This window comes from Bombus flavifrons, chromosome 10, assembly GCF_040668555.2.
Source record: "Bombus flavifrons isolate JBK064 chromosome 10, iyBomFlav1_principal, whole genome shotgun sequence".
Taxonomy (NCBI): Eukaryota; Metazoa; Arthropoda; class Insecta; order Hymenoptera; family Apidae; genus Bombus; species Bombus flavifrons.
This window is the reverse complement of record NC_138451.1, coordinates 8,186,332-8,201,513: the sequence shown is the minus strand read 5'-3', so window position 1 is coordinate 8,201,513 and position 15,182 is coordinate 8,186,332. Positions and strand designations below refer to the sequence as shown.

At 36.8% G+C, this 15,182-nt stretch overlaps 1 protein-coding gene across 6 annotated transcripts in view; it reads left to right on the top strand.

The window, feature by feature from the left end:
* mub (poly(rC)-binding protein mub) overlaps positions 1–15,182 on the top strand; it is a 229,576-nt gene that overhangs the window by 197,594 nt on the left and 16,800 nt on the right. For all 6 annotated transcript variants that reach the window (XM_069122428.1, XM_069122424.1, XM_069122422.1 and 3 more), the window contains 2 exons: positions 9,832–9,928; positions 11,608–11,887. In XM_069122428.1, the coding sequence (XP_068978529.1) occupies positions 9,832–9,928; positions 11,608–11,887 (377 nt within the window). The remainder of the gene's footprint in view (positions 1–9,831; positions 9,929–11,607; positions 11,888–15,182) is intronic.

The window sequence follows — 15,182 nt, the reverse complement described above, 5'->3', positions numbered from 1 at the left end:
CGTTATTCTTTATTCCGCGAGAAGAAACTCAGACGATCGTAAATTTTCCGAATTTCTCTTGTTTGTTCGTTCGTAAAATTGTAGAGTGTAAATATTGAAATTTTGTAAAGACATTGTGGTGGAAACGCCGAGCGTCCAATTTGTTTTTTTATAATCTCTTGTACGTATCGTGGAAACTCTGATCATCGAATTTCTAGGATTCTTATTATTTCTAATTTTTATTCATGTTATTCGAAAAGAGTATAAATATGAAAATTTGGAAGAAAACTCGTAGATTGTGCAGGGTGAAGGCTCTAGAAGTTTGTCTTATCTTTGCTGCTGCGAAAGCACCGAATATTTATCGTTTATACGATTACGAAAGCTCTGATCATCGAATTTTTAGTATTTCTATTGTTTCTGTTATCGCAAATGAGCGTAAATGTGTAAATCCAAAAGAAAACTCGTAGAGCGTGGATCTTGAATGCTCTAACAAAGTATTATTCTTACTATTGTGAAAGCATCGAACATGGAATATTTATTGCTCCTCCGATTACGAAAGCTCTGACCAACGAATTTCTAGAAATTTCTGCTATCTCTGTAGAAGCTCTGATCATCGAATTTCCGTTACTGTGAAAGCTGCGGAAATCGTATTTCTATCGCTCCCCCCTGTGCAATAATTCCAGTGCATCGTAGACAATCGCAGAAATATTTGGCGATCGTCGCAGACCGAAATCGATGATAATTGTTAACGAATCTCCTCGTAGTCAAGATGGCGTGTATCGTCGTGTCTCAGCATCCGTCCTGCCTTCTGTTTCTCTGCGCTTTTCGACGACCGACGACTCACACGGAGCCCGACTTCCACGATTTTCGGTTTCGAGATGCGAGAAAAAAGAACGGCGAAAAACTCGAAAGAAAGAACAGCTACCAATAAGAACGAAGAAAAAACGACGCATAAAACATACAGATCGGAAAATCCGCACGAAGATAAAAAAAAAAAAATGTAAACGAGAGAAAAAGGTGGCCGACCAGAATCTCACTGCACACACGGCTCATTGCCTTTTTCATTAGCGTTATTCCGCGGACCGGTCGAGTTCCTTCTTTCTTCTCTGTTACGATATTTCACTCTATCGTCATTTCCTTCTACGTTTCGTTTGTCTTTTTCTTCCACTTTATATATTTTCTTCTATACATATACTGTTCTGTCGGTACAATTTTCTATTTGGTTTCCTTCGCTATTTGTTTGTCTTGTTTCTTAACTTGTGTTCTCTGTATCTCTACTTCCGTTTCTTTTCCTTGCGAAGTATGTCACTCTACGGGAGACACGCTATAGCTGATCTAATTGGGGGCGGGTTGGTATTGGACAACCACGACGTGAACAATGAGCGAGTTGTACAACAAAACAAAGACCAGTATGCATGCGTGGCACGAGAAAAGGTAGATTTACATAGGTATATTATTTACTACATTGCGCTTTATCTCTCTCTTTCTCTCTCTCTTTCTCTCTCTCTTTCTCTCTCTCTCTCTCTCTTCACAATCCCACCGCCACTTCTGACTCTGTCTAAGTTTTCATATAAGTTTCTCTGCCTGTTATGGAGAATCATATCTATCTTTTCCTTTTTCTTTTTTCTTTCTTCTCTAAATTTCTACTTTTGTTCCTTTAGTTTTATTTCTCTGTCTTAAGTATTTTATCTACTGTCTCTCGGCTTACAGAACATGATTTAATTCTTGGCTTCTCGTCCTACGTACACTGTCTCTGATTTCTCTTGTTTACGTTCCGTTCTTCTCGGTAGAGTTTGATCAGAAATCCTCTGTTTCTGATCCGCCTTCTCGATCCTGGTAAATCCCACTTCTTAAAACGTGTCTCGCCACGCGGAAGAATGTATCGGGTCTTAGTGGATTGCGGACACTTCTCGAGGCAAATTAATCCCTTGATGATAGCAAATCGATTGAGAACAGTGGAACTGTAACAGTCACCGAAACAGTTTTATCTTACGGGAATTTATAATTCGCCGGATATTATTTACATTTTCCAAGATATCTATTTAGTAATACGAATAGAATTTTTACGGTTTATATCGGGTTATGGTTCTTAGTATTCGAAACATAATTGGTTAGACGAAAGTTGCAGGGTTTAGAAAGGAGCATAAATGGAATTACGATTCTTGCCAATTTTTTTAGGATTCTCCTCTGTTACTACGTGCTGTATTATTGGCAAGACTATCGGTAAGATTTTGGTTTCTGCTGGAGAATTTTCATCTGAAATGATATATTTTCCTTGAAATGTAATCATCGTAAACACCAAGGGATTAACTCATCCTCGGGATGGAAAATATTCAAGATGACCAAAAACGTGTGTACAGGTTGGTTCGCGTAACTAGGACAAAATCATACAAGTTTCTCTGGTCGCAATTAGAGAACGATATTATGAAAAAGAGGTGAATAATTAAGAGAGATCTATCTTTCCAGGACCATATTTTTATAAATACGTTGTTTCATGAATGTAACACGGTGTATGTGCATTATGTAGATGCACAGTGCTTTTTTTAATAGACGCGTGTATTTTGTTTTACGTAAATCAAATCTGTCATTCTGTATAATATAGCACGGGTGCAGTGATTGAAAAATATCTGCCACGAAATATCGCAACTTTAATGACAATATTTATACGAAATATCTTACAAATTGATTATTTTTCGACCAAATTTCTTCTAATGTCTTCTTTGTACAGAATAAAAAAAAACAAAAGGATTTTGTACAATCTCATAATGTACATGCATTGCATTATACTTACAAAAGGACGACATGACCCTCGTTAAATCATTTATCGTGTTTCTCTGATATTTATTCTAACATTTCACCCAATAGGTAATTTCCTAATTGCAATCACGCAAAGAGTATGATTTGTTCCAATTACGTGGGACATTTTATGTACATACAGTTGCTTTCCACTTCGCGATCCTAATTGTGTTTCGCCACGGTCGAATTTCAGCCAACTTGCTTTTGTATCTCACGTTCACGCGACAATGACGGAAGCTGCTAGCGAATTAGCCCTGCTACGGTACTCAAACTTCTCCACTCAATTGTGCCTCTTCTTCGTTAAAAAATTTCAGGAAATATCATAATTTGAAGTATCAGTCGAATTATAAAACTCGTAAATGACGACAACCATTTAGATCAGGTTCTGAATTGCTTAATTTTCCAACACGTAAACCACCTTCCAAATGTGTCTTACGCATAGTCCACGTTTGAACAATTTCAAAAAGATCTCTCGTTATTTGAAAAGGAAGAACATAGTCCGTTTAAAAGTATGGCATTTGAATTTCTAACGAGATAAAAGTACAATTGGATGGAAAGAAGTTGGTTGCATAGCAGAGTTAAGAAATCTAACTCCTTTGCTTACCGATCGCTTCTGAAATAATAAAACTCGTGTTTTCTTTTGTTTCGCCGATGCACCGCGATCAATTCACCACCAAGAATCTGTCAAACTTTCGCAATCTTTTTACATTACTCTCGACAAACCTACGAACGAGAATTGGCCGTGCGTAAGCTACGAAGAAACGCGTTCAATAGACGCTTCGATACAAAGGTAAATAGACGCCAAGCGACTTCACTTGGTTCGAGTGCCAGCGAAAAATACGATAGCGACGAACCGATCGCGAAACCGATCTCCGAAGTACGTATATACACGCTTCCGCTTTTTCACGGCTTCGCAAGAGACTTCCTTCTTTCTCATCCCTCTTCGTATATCTTCATACGTTCGTACGTCTCTTTGTTTTCGCCTGTAAAAGAATTCCCTTTTATTCGAAGCGCACGGTCGAAGCACAAAGACTGTCGAGACCTTGTCTCCTCCAACGTTGTCTCGATTTCTAACTAAACTCGAGAAGAGAAATCGGGACAACGCCGTGGTGGAGCAGAACGTCAACTTGTCCACGATAATGTTAATGTTATTGTACGATATACAGGCTGTCTCAGCTAAACGAGTTCATCTAAATATCTGCCTTATTTACAATTGTATGAAAAAACTTCTCGGGGCAGAGTTAAACTATTTCAAGGTGTTCGTTTAACGGTGGAAAGAATTTTCTTTCATCATTCTTTCGCGAGATATCGAGGTTATCGGTGTATCTCAAAATGAGAATTATATTCTACATATACCCTATATATTTTTTTTATTCGTCAGTTGATGCGTTTCTTTAATCTCTATGCAAAAATATCGAGGTATTTGTGCCTGAAAATGGTCAGTTTCAAAGATATTTTAATTTTACCTTTTTCTATATTCTATGTGTATATTATTATTAATTATATATTAATTTTGTAAAACTTGCCGTATGACAAGCAAAAGTGATATTCTTTCGCTGACGTGTGTCTTCCTTGTCTTTCATACGCTAAATACATTCGACGAAATTAAAATCGAAATATCTTTTAAACTAATTTTTTCCCGGCATAAGTGTCTTAATATTTTTGTATAAAGAAAAAAACGCCTGATACTGTAAAAAAAAATATATATATATGGAAAGAGTTCTATTTAAAAAAATAATCTTCTAAAAGAAACGAACTTGAGAAAAGATTCTCTTCGCCGTTACACGTGTCCCTTGAAACAGTTTAACATCGTCCTGATCCTGAGAAGGTTTTTCATACGATCGTAAGTAAAACAGATATCCAGACGATCTCGCTTATCCGAAACACCTTGTATATCAATATCATCGATATTATAACACGAGGATATAAATTGTTGTATCAAAATTTGTCCCGTATTTCTATCATTTCTATTTCTAAGTATTCTCGTTTTTGTTTCTTCTTATATTTTTTTGTTCGTTTCTATTCGCCTCAGTCCTCAGTTGTCCATTGTCCACTCGCCGTCCTATCTTAGAACAGCATGGCTTCCAAGCACTCTGTTTAGCTACGAATCAAGAAGTTCGCGCGAGGGTGGGCTGCCCTGACATCACGTTTCCACCATCTTAAGCAGGGTAGAAGTTTCTCAACGTCGTGACGATACATCATATTTATGTCTTCGATAGAGTTTTTTTTTCTTTCCTTTTTCTGTTTTAATTTTTTTTTTTTTTTATTATTATTATATGTAATTTTTTTTTTTATTTTTGTCTATCTTCTTCTATCTCTGTCTCGTTTGAAGTACATATTTATATCGGTTGCGAACACCATTCGAACGTTATGGTTCCGTGTAATACGATTATTTTTATGATGTATGAAACAGTCGGAGTCATTCGACGTTGCATCGTCGATGATTCGTCTTTGTAGAACGATGCAAATGAGGAAACGACGTTCGCAATGTTCGATCAAGTGTGTTGTGCTACATCTGTATGTATATTTATCGCCTCTCTTTTTTTTTTATTTTTTTCCCTCCCCCTTTTCTCTCTTTTTTTTTGTTAGAACTCGTGCACCATAGATTAGCATAGATGATGTTGCAGGTAGAAGACCAATCACACTTTTGAGGTTTTCATGTTTTAGGGCACGGTTACGTGTACACGAAGAGAGTCCTAGATCTTTAGCCCCAGACATCTTGTCCTGTTTACGACAAGGAGCAAGAAAGAATGCATTTTCTACTTCTCTCTCTTTTGCTCCCTTCTTCCTTTTTTTCTTTTTTTTTTTTTTTTTTTTTTTTAATTCATTCGCTATATATTTAGAACGCAGTGTGTTTCGCTTAATTTCATCGCTTGAAATACGTGTACTATGTTTGGGATTTTATAAAAAATTTCTCTACGAAGATTGCATAATGTTGTGTCAGGAGGTATACAATTTCGTATCGTGAAAAGCGTCAAGTTTCTTTTGTCAATTAGTACTTTGATACTTTAGAAATAATAGTAATAAATTTTATAAATTCTTTAAAGATGAATTAGATATCACTGAAGATCAGAAGATATATTAATAAGATCTCGAAGAATTTATCCACTGTATATCACGTTCAATTTGTCATTTGAAGTAATTAATCAATATCTCATTCGAAAAACTGCAACACAAAATTGTGTCCAATTCTTTTACGATATTTTTACGAAATCCTAAATATTACAGCAATATTCCAAGTGATAAATTTACGCGTAACACTTTATATATAGAAGAAGTTCGCTCTAACGGTTCATGCAATTTTTCAGCAGTATATTCTTCTTTCATAGTGATAGAAAAATTATCCAATGCATTTTAAAAATATAATCACGCGATTCCTTTCCGTAATATCGTAACGGACACTAAAATAAAATATGAAACCTTAGTTCACACACAATATGAAGTGTATAACAGTAGATATACACTTTTTCTATTACAGCTTAAAAAATGGCTGAAAAATCGTGTAAAACGTTAAAATGAACATCTTGTATAAATATATTATATAATACAGATATTAAATAATATATATGAAATTTCTTTTCTTTTTTTTTTATTTTCTTTTTGTTTTTTATGAATGATAATTTAATTCGTGTCGTTAATACTTTTGTGTTCGGCGTGTATATCGTTATCATGGGTATGCATTTACGTACGAGTTTTACAATCTCCAGTAGGAATTAACCGTTGCAGTTTCTGTTTCACCCGTTGAACTCCAACGGGGAGATTCCGTTGTAATTAGCAGCTTTTACATTGATTCGCCACGGTCCGACGAGACGGTGTGTTTGGAGTTTTACTATTTCGTCGGTTTGCGGAACGGTCGATGAGTTCGCCGGCGAATTGGAATTCGAACGGTTTGAAAATTACGACGCGCTCGTAATCAGCGGGATTCTTTCTTCTAAAATATCGGGCAAGGCACTTTAGAAAGTAAATAAATAATTTACGAAATATATTGATTTTTTAATCAATTGAAAGAAATATTCTTTTTTTTTTTAATGACATTTTTATGGAACTGTCATAATCGACATTAAGATAGAAGACGGTCAACGAACTGTAAGCTTACAATATTAATTAGAAATCGCTGCAAGAATTACGTACTCAGCTTTTGGAATTATTATAATAGAAATTAAAGTAGGAAATGGCCAACGAACTGTGCAAGCTTACGGTATTAATTAGAAATCGCTGGAAGAATTACGTACTCAGCTTTTGGAATTGTTATAATAGAAATTAAAGTAGAAAACGGTCAACGAGGTGAAAGCTTAAAATATTAATTAGAGATGGTTGCAAAAATACTTTTTCTTAATTTTGAAAAAGAATCTCTTACACAAGACTGAAATATTTTAGCTAGGATTTGTCCGCGTAAAAATAGCTGAATACTTATTCGCCGTGGCATTTCGTTATTACTTATGTAAGTATGTGTCACTTCACGGAACTTTGTCGAGTTCTTTCGCGAAGTCGGATGCTGTGGAAGTTCCGTGGCGAGCACATCGATCGCGCGCTAAATTCTGCGCCAAGTCTCCTTTGTAATTAATGTTCAAAGATCAGAAATAGAAAAATTGGTCGACTAACTTCCATTCCGTCTCGAATATTGTCTCAAAAACGAGGAATGTTAAATTATTTTCTACAGTGATAAGAGATATAATTGAACCAGTAGAATCAGAAACGATACAAATCGATTTTGCTTACGTAACATTTGAAAAACTAATAAAAACATGAACTTGAATCTTCTTTTTCTTTTTTTTTCTTTAAATAAAAATTTAAAAAAAAATAATTTTTAGATACTGAAATGAGTCGTGTCATACGAATTACACAATTTCAGTTTCGTTGAAATAAGTAGAATCTTGCAACGAGAATATTATTCAAAAGACGAATATGAATGAATCGTAAAGAAAGCAAAAGAATTTTTTGAAATTAAAAAAGATGCGTAGATGCATGCTGTCTCGCGATATTTTCTTTTCTCCTAACCGTCCATTCTACTCTGTCTATTTTTTCTTTTTTAATAGCTCGTTCCTTTAGAAGTTAGCCGCCTCAACTATTAATATTCGCTAGATACCACGGTCGACTTTGGTCGATTAATTTGCAGAGAATCTTCGCGGCGAGAATCGAGTTCGATCCAACCTCTGACGTATAGTATGTCATACGTGTGTAGACATATTCTCCGGCTGGATCACAAAGCGTCCTGGATTCCTCGGCTTCCGGTCCCTAATAGCGCAAAGCGATCTCCAGAATACCAAGCTGTACATTGCTATACACATACGTCGAGAAACTTGTTCGTAACTAGCGTGCTGGTATTAATAGCGATAGAGAAGATTCAAGAAAATATCGACATCTTTGTTTATGAGTAACAACGAGCCGAATTATTATGATCGTTTCGAAATTATCGCTTGTTCGAAGACCGATCGAGAATGAAGCTTAGAAACACAAACTTCTTTCTTACAAAGAGATAAGGGACTTGCGTTTATGGATTGTAAAAAGTATTTTATGCTTCTAACGGTGTATGAGAAATTCTGCTGCAGTTTTTTCTTCAGGCGATCGTAATAATTTGATGACCGGTAGTGAACGGTAGTTAAATTTTTTAGTTGAATTTCATCTTCAACCTTCTGTAACGATATGTAATTAAAAAGTTGCTGATATAGGTATTTCATTTTTAATCCTTTTATAAAGTTTAATTAATTACATCCATGATGCTTTTTGAAGTTAATATCGAGGAGAAAAGTCTTTCGAGAAAGGATCGTTAAGTTTAATGTAACGAACGAATTGCTGCTTTAATAATCTCTCTAGTATATTGTTTCTTACTATATCAGAATTATTTTGTAGAGAAGTTACAGAGGGTTCGTTTAATTTTTGTTTCGTTTTAAAACATTCTTAGAATCGTACGAAAGTAGAGAGTCATGCGATCATCGTTCTCCATAGATCGATCATTATTCGTTCGATAGTCAGAAACTCTTTCTCTGTCTCTCTTTTCTTTCTTTTTTCTTTCTTCTTTTTTTTTAACCAATTCCTTCTGTTTGTAGCAATTTGCAACAGTAAGTAGTTTCGTTGCCACGAAATTCAGTATACTCGTCGAGCGAGGATCCATTATTCTTTGCATAATCACGTCGAATAGTTCTCGAAACAGTCTGCCCGATTACCAAGTTGACGTTACCAAGTTGACCAAGACGGGAGATTCAAACATCGTCTGAATCTCAACATCGATCCGGCGTTAGAACGTCGCGCGTTTTTTCTATTACGTTCCTTCGATTAATTTTCACTGTGTTTTTAGCTCCTTGTTGCGTGTGGTTGTCATGCGAGTGTTGTTTCACTATGCGTGTTCCTGAAAGAGCGTGACGCTTTCCAAAGCGACGATAAAAGGAAAAGAAAAGAAACAAACGGAAAGTAAGGGTGAAAGTATTGAAAAGTATGGAAACGTGTGGAGAAAGGTGACGAAGGACATTTTTTTGCATCGGCTCCCAGGAAGTCGGGACATCCTGCTGGTCGACATCGAAGAGACCATGAGAACAGGCGAAAAAACACGCAGGTTGCCACGACCGTAGAATCCAAAACGATCGATAGATCATCGACGATGATGGATTAATCTAGAGAGAATTCTTTACTTTCTCCTCTATCTCTTCTTTTATTCCCTCTGTCTTCCTTCTTATTTAATTCGAACAGTTTTATCTATTCAAAGGATGACGATGATATACCTTGTCATTTTGATTTTCTTTCTTATTTTTTTCGTTAGTCGTTTTCATATGAAATTTGTTTTTATTCCTTCCCATTGTCTGGTCATAGAGTTGTATTTTGATATTTCTTCTTTCTCTTTTTTTTCTTGTTTCGTCTGGTTTGATCGACGATCCTCGAATGTGAGACGCGCGAGGAAAGCAGGCAGATTGATCGTTTCCTTTTTTTTTTTTTTTTTTTCTTTTAGATCTATATTTTATCGATGTCTTCGTATAATACCCCTCTGAAAGCACTTTTTAAAAATCGTTCGAGCGACGGCACATGTTTTTGTTGAGCGTTGGATTTTGTTCGTCGTTGTTACAGATGGGCAAGCTTGGTAGCAATCCATTGGCCGGACTCGCGGCTCTTGGCCTCGGAGGCCTTGCCACACCTGCCAACACAGGTGGATTGAATCCAGCAGGTACGTCAAAAATTCCTCGTTGTTCTATTACAATACTCTGTAACGCTCGTGACTATTTATTTATTCGTAATAATCGCACAAGCTTTTTCGTTTTTTTTTTCAATTTGTAAATGAATGTTTCAGGAGCCGAACTTTTCAACCCTCTCTCTCTCTCTTATTTCTTAATTTCATTAGGATAAATACGATTTTCCAAAATCAAATTAATTGGTTCTATCAACTTGTTTATCACAAGCAGATAACATAAATAATTGGACATTTTAAGTACATTTAAGATACAGTGTTTGCACGCTCGTCACTTGTTTCTACCTTTTAATTTATGCGGTTGATCAATTCAGCTTCTGAACGAATACGAATCGATACGAATGCGGCTCAAATACGGCTGAGAATTATTGTGTTTCGAGAATTTTAAATTTTGAAAATTCGATGGAATTGCTTGTGCGATGTATGAAATTGAAAAAGTCGCTCGAGAAATCGCTTGAATTATTTACGTACGTAGAACGTGTTGTACGAGAATCTACAGGCTTACGCAACAAACTTTTATTTTACAAACAACAATGGTTTCGAAAATATTATAGAATGAAATCATGCTTTTGGCAGTCACTATGCAAACCTCACTACTTTACAAACATCTTACTTCACCGCGGTAAAACGACCAGCTTCGACCTCCAAGCCAACTCAACGCTTCCAAACAAATATGTAAAAATGTTAATCTTTATACCGTGGATTAAAATGATGATGTACCGCAATAGTTATGTTTCGAAAATTTAAAAACGTTGTTTCGCGTGCACTTTGCATACAGTTATTCACCTAATTGGACAATGTATGTACATGTGGTCTATAACCACGTGTGGTAGATTTTAAAATAGAAAGTACATAATGATTCATGTATAGTCGTAACAATTATAGTACTTCGCGTGATCGTACGACGTATGAACTTCGGTAGAAGAATTAGCCAAAAATTATAATATTATTATTATTTTTATTATTTATTACTCCATCTAAACAGTGCAGTTCTTACATTTAACAATTGCACTTGGTTAGAGAACTTAAGGTATTTGTAGCGCGACAATATCTCTCAGAAGTAAAATACTCTGAGACTACAAAGCCATACTCTTCACGCATGTCTGAGATTCTGTCACTAAGAAGAAAATCTCTCAGTTGTCTGTACTTTCTACGCGCGCACACTAACAGCAACCTTATAACATTATAATATACTGCACTTTGAACGCTGAAACGACTCATATTACGTATTTTACATTACTTTTATTCGACAACGGTGAGGACTAAATTTTTCTTATACAGGAAAAAAGAAAAAGGAGAAAGATTCTTCCAGCCTATACAACATAGTATTTTCTTGACAACTTGGCAAAAACGGTTCTTCCGTGATTAATCAGAAAGTGGCTTTCTCAGCGGCTCGCTATAGGAATCGCGTGATAAAACCATCAACTTCGAAAATGAATATTCGCATTTCGACAAAGCTAGGCGCTTTAAAAATCGAATCGCTTGTAGATAATACACTGAGTGTCAGGTATCGTAAGAATTTCGTAGAAATTGCAAGTTGAAGTAAGAATCGTAAAAAGTCAATCTACGCTACGAATGCCTTAAATCTCAAACCTTAAACCTTAGTCCAGAAATGATGTACGTTGCAAATATACAAAATGTTGCTGGTTTTTTGGCAGCATTAGCGGCACTGGCTGGTAGTCAGCTACGTACCAGCAACACGAACAGGCAACAGCCAGCGGCGAACAATCAGACGCACGAGATGACCGTGCCAAACGAGCTGATCGGCTGTATCATCGGCAAGGGTGGTACTAAGATCGCTGAGATCCGTCAGATCTCCGGCGCCATGATCAGAATCAGCAACTGCGAGGAAAGGGAGGGTGGTGCCACGGATCGTACGATCACCATCACCGGAAATCCGGACGCTGTGGCACTAGCACAGTATCTCATCAGCATGAGGTGAGTACCGTGGCACTGGAGCATAGATATCACTCTGGCTTGCCTGCCATCTTGAAAAGAAAACGAAAAAAAAAAGAAAGGTACGAAGAACGTTGGACGATCGTTATTTGATATTCATTATATTTTATGGTTCCCGATTAATCCCATAAGTAATGCAGCTTTTCCGATAGATGCATTTAGAGTAATGGAATTTGTTGTGAACAAGAGGAATTTTATGAAGAATGGATCGCTGTCGTAGAAAATTTAGGAATGTAATCAGTGACCGATCTATTAAGGAGCGTTTGAAGAAGAAGTACTTTGTTTCAAACAATCTCAAACTTCTTTTATCTATATAATTTACGCAGTGAGCTTCTACGTGTAAAGTATCTAGCATTATGCTAATATATTCCTAAACAAAACAATCTTTATTCAACTCAATTCATCAAATCAATCAACGAATCAATTGCAACAAATTCTTGGTTCCTTGTACCTACAATATCGAAAAATCCGTATTACTCGTAGGATATTCCAATATGCAAATAGATACATAGCATTCGATCGATCGTGCAACGTTCTCTCGACGAGATCGGTTTACTTTCTCTCGATCCAAGAGAGAGAACATTGTTTAAGAATTCTTCCATTATTCCTATCGGTACATGTCGAACTCGTCCCGGCTACGTATTGCGATATCTCGCGACACATCACCACCACCAACCCCCACCCCCACCCCCAACGAACCTCTTTAACTTTCTGGTTTCTTTCCTTCTCTGGATCCAACGTGAAACGATCGTTGGATCGGATCTTGACTTATGTGTACATGTCGCCGGTGTAGAAATTTTTTTTTTACACGATACCCCTCGACGACGGAGAAAATGGAAGCCCAACTTCCCCGTCGACACCTCATAAAGAGAAAAAGAACAAAAGAGAAACCCTTTGATTCGCCTGTCTATTTTTTCTTCTTTTTCTTTTTTTTTTTTTTTTTTTTTTCTCTTGTGTTACACTCGTTCCTTCTGTAATTACCTTTCTTAGCCTTGGTGTCTTGAAGATGATCAAGTGAGACTAAGGGAATAGTCGAATTGCCGTCATCGCGACACCTCCCATCATGTTTATTACTGTTGTTACTGTTGCCTCTGGCGGCGACGAGCTGGCTACAACGACCTTGCAAACTATCGCCATCATCGTTAATCAACGCTAGGTTGTGGATATTTCTGCGGATCTATACTTTTGCGAACGCATGATTACGTAAATGGAACTTAGATAGATAACTTGCTCGTCGAAAATTACATAAAATGCATCATGTTTCAACGTCTTCTATAGTGATTTGTAATTTAATGTATATGATAATTTCGCGTTCTCCTTCGAATTTTCCATAAATGCATAAAGATCCACGGTCTACCCGTCTATTTACAGAGATTCTATATACGCTGTGTTATATTTGTGTTAAAAATCAGTACACGCACAGGTATAGGTTTGTTGCTATGGTTTTTGTCGCGTATCATAGCTGACAGGTTATGGTCGGGAAGTGCGTCGTTTTCCCGGCACGTCGACGCCAGAAAAGTGTTACATGAAAGAGGTGGCGGTGCAGCAACGAGCGTTTTCTATGTGAGATGGATACGTTGCACGAGTGTTAAGATACGAGGTGATCCCTCGATGTGGAGGTACGTGGTGACGTGCAACGCGTGTCGTGGACCGCCACCTCGGTCTCTCTAGCGTATACAGGTGAGATATTCTCGTAGTGAAGTAAGATTATATAGCCAGTGAAGACGACGCAGCAACCGCGAACCAAGGGATCGCCGTCAACGCGGAGACGCCGGAAGACAATATCTTCGTCTGCCACGACGGAAGAGGATCTTAATCCTTTGTTTCCAGGTCCTGCTTTCCAGGTCCAGTACCCTGAGTATCCTGCAGACACAACTCCGCTCAACATCTGTTTCCCATTTGTCGCTGGCTGTCCTTTCAAGCAAAAAAAAAAAAGATTTTGAGAAAAAAAAAGAATATATATAGTATACAATCACGATGACAGATATACGACACGTAGTCGAACGATTCCAGCAATATATCGTTCCGTTTTAATTAGACGATCTTCTCCCGAAGAGTCCTGCAAAAAGCAGTTATGCATCACTACAGCTCCTTTTTTTTTTTATTTTTTTATCTTTTTTTTTCTTCAAATACCCCAGTTGTTCGGTTTACGACGATCCAAAGCTTCTTTTCGGTCGAACTCGCTTTTGGCGAAGGCTCGTCGTTCGTTCTTATTTGGTGAACTAGTAATACGGTGTTTTTATGGAGATATATTTAATTCGATAAGATTAATCGTTTGAATATTGATCTATAATTAAGTATATAATAAATAACGTGATTACAATGACAGATTCGAAATTTGGAAATCCATACTGGATTTTAGAAAACTATGATTCACTTGTTTTAATTCGATAAAGTTTTCCGTATGTTGCGTTCAATTCAATTCGGATATTCTCCTATGTTTAACGTAATATATTCACGAGAAAACGTGTTCTTCCGAACGGAATATAGCGTCAATCATATTGGAAAATTCGATATTTATCGTAGATTATATTTTATTAATTTATTCGCCGAACTATCGTTAATCGTTTATTTGTTAAAATTATCAGTATCATGGATCGTTCAATTTTTGTTTCTGCAATTCGCCTTCGCCAAGAGTATCACGCAGTCTCATCTTTATATTCTAATTTGTACGTTTCCTCTACGCTGATCATAGCGTTTTACCAAAAGATAACGAACGTGCACGGACGTAGATCTTACAATATTTAATATATAATATCGTGCTATGGGACTGTTATCTCTTTCCATTCTTTTCATAAATTTCGAGAAATTGAACGAAAATAGAGAAACGTGTACTAACGTAGTCGTCGACGAGATTCGAAACGATTGAAAACGCGTCCCTGTAGCGCATATTCAAACGCTCTGGAAAACGAGCAATTGCCAAAGCAGCCCCAGTTTTTGCCGCACCTCGAAAATAGCACGAGTACCAAGCACGATTGTCCTGTATATCTATATATATTTAGCCGGTTTGAAAACGCGAATCGTACAAACCTTCTTCACATTCTATTTCTTCCCCCTTTTTACGAATTATAATCCATATTATATTTTATTCCAGATTGTCACTCATATATATTTTTATACTACTGCATTTGAATAGCGACCGAAAAATATATTCGTCATATATCCCGATTATTACTTCTTGTAATACCCGCTCAACCACTTGGTCGTCATGATTATTACGTATCGTGTTTATCATCCCCCCGAGCACAATTCCCGCGGCCAAGATCTGCACTCTGCC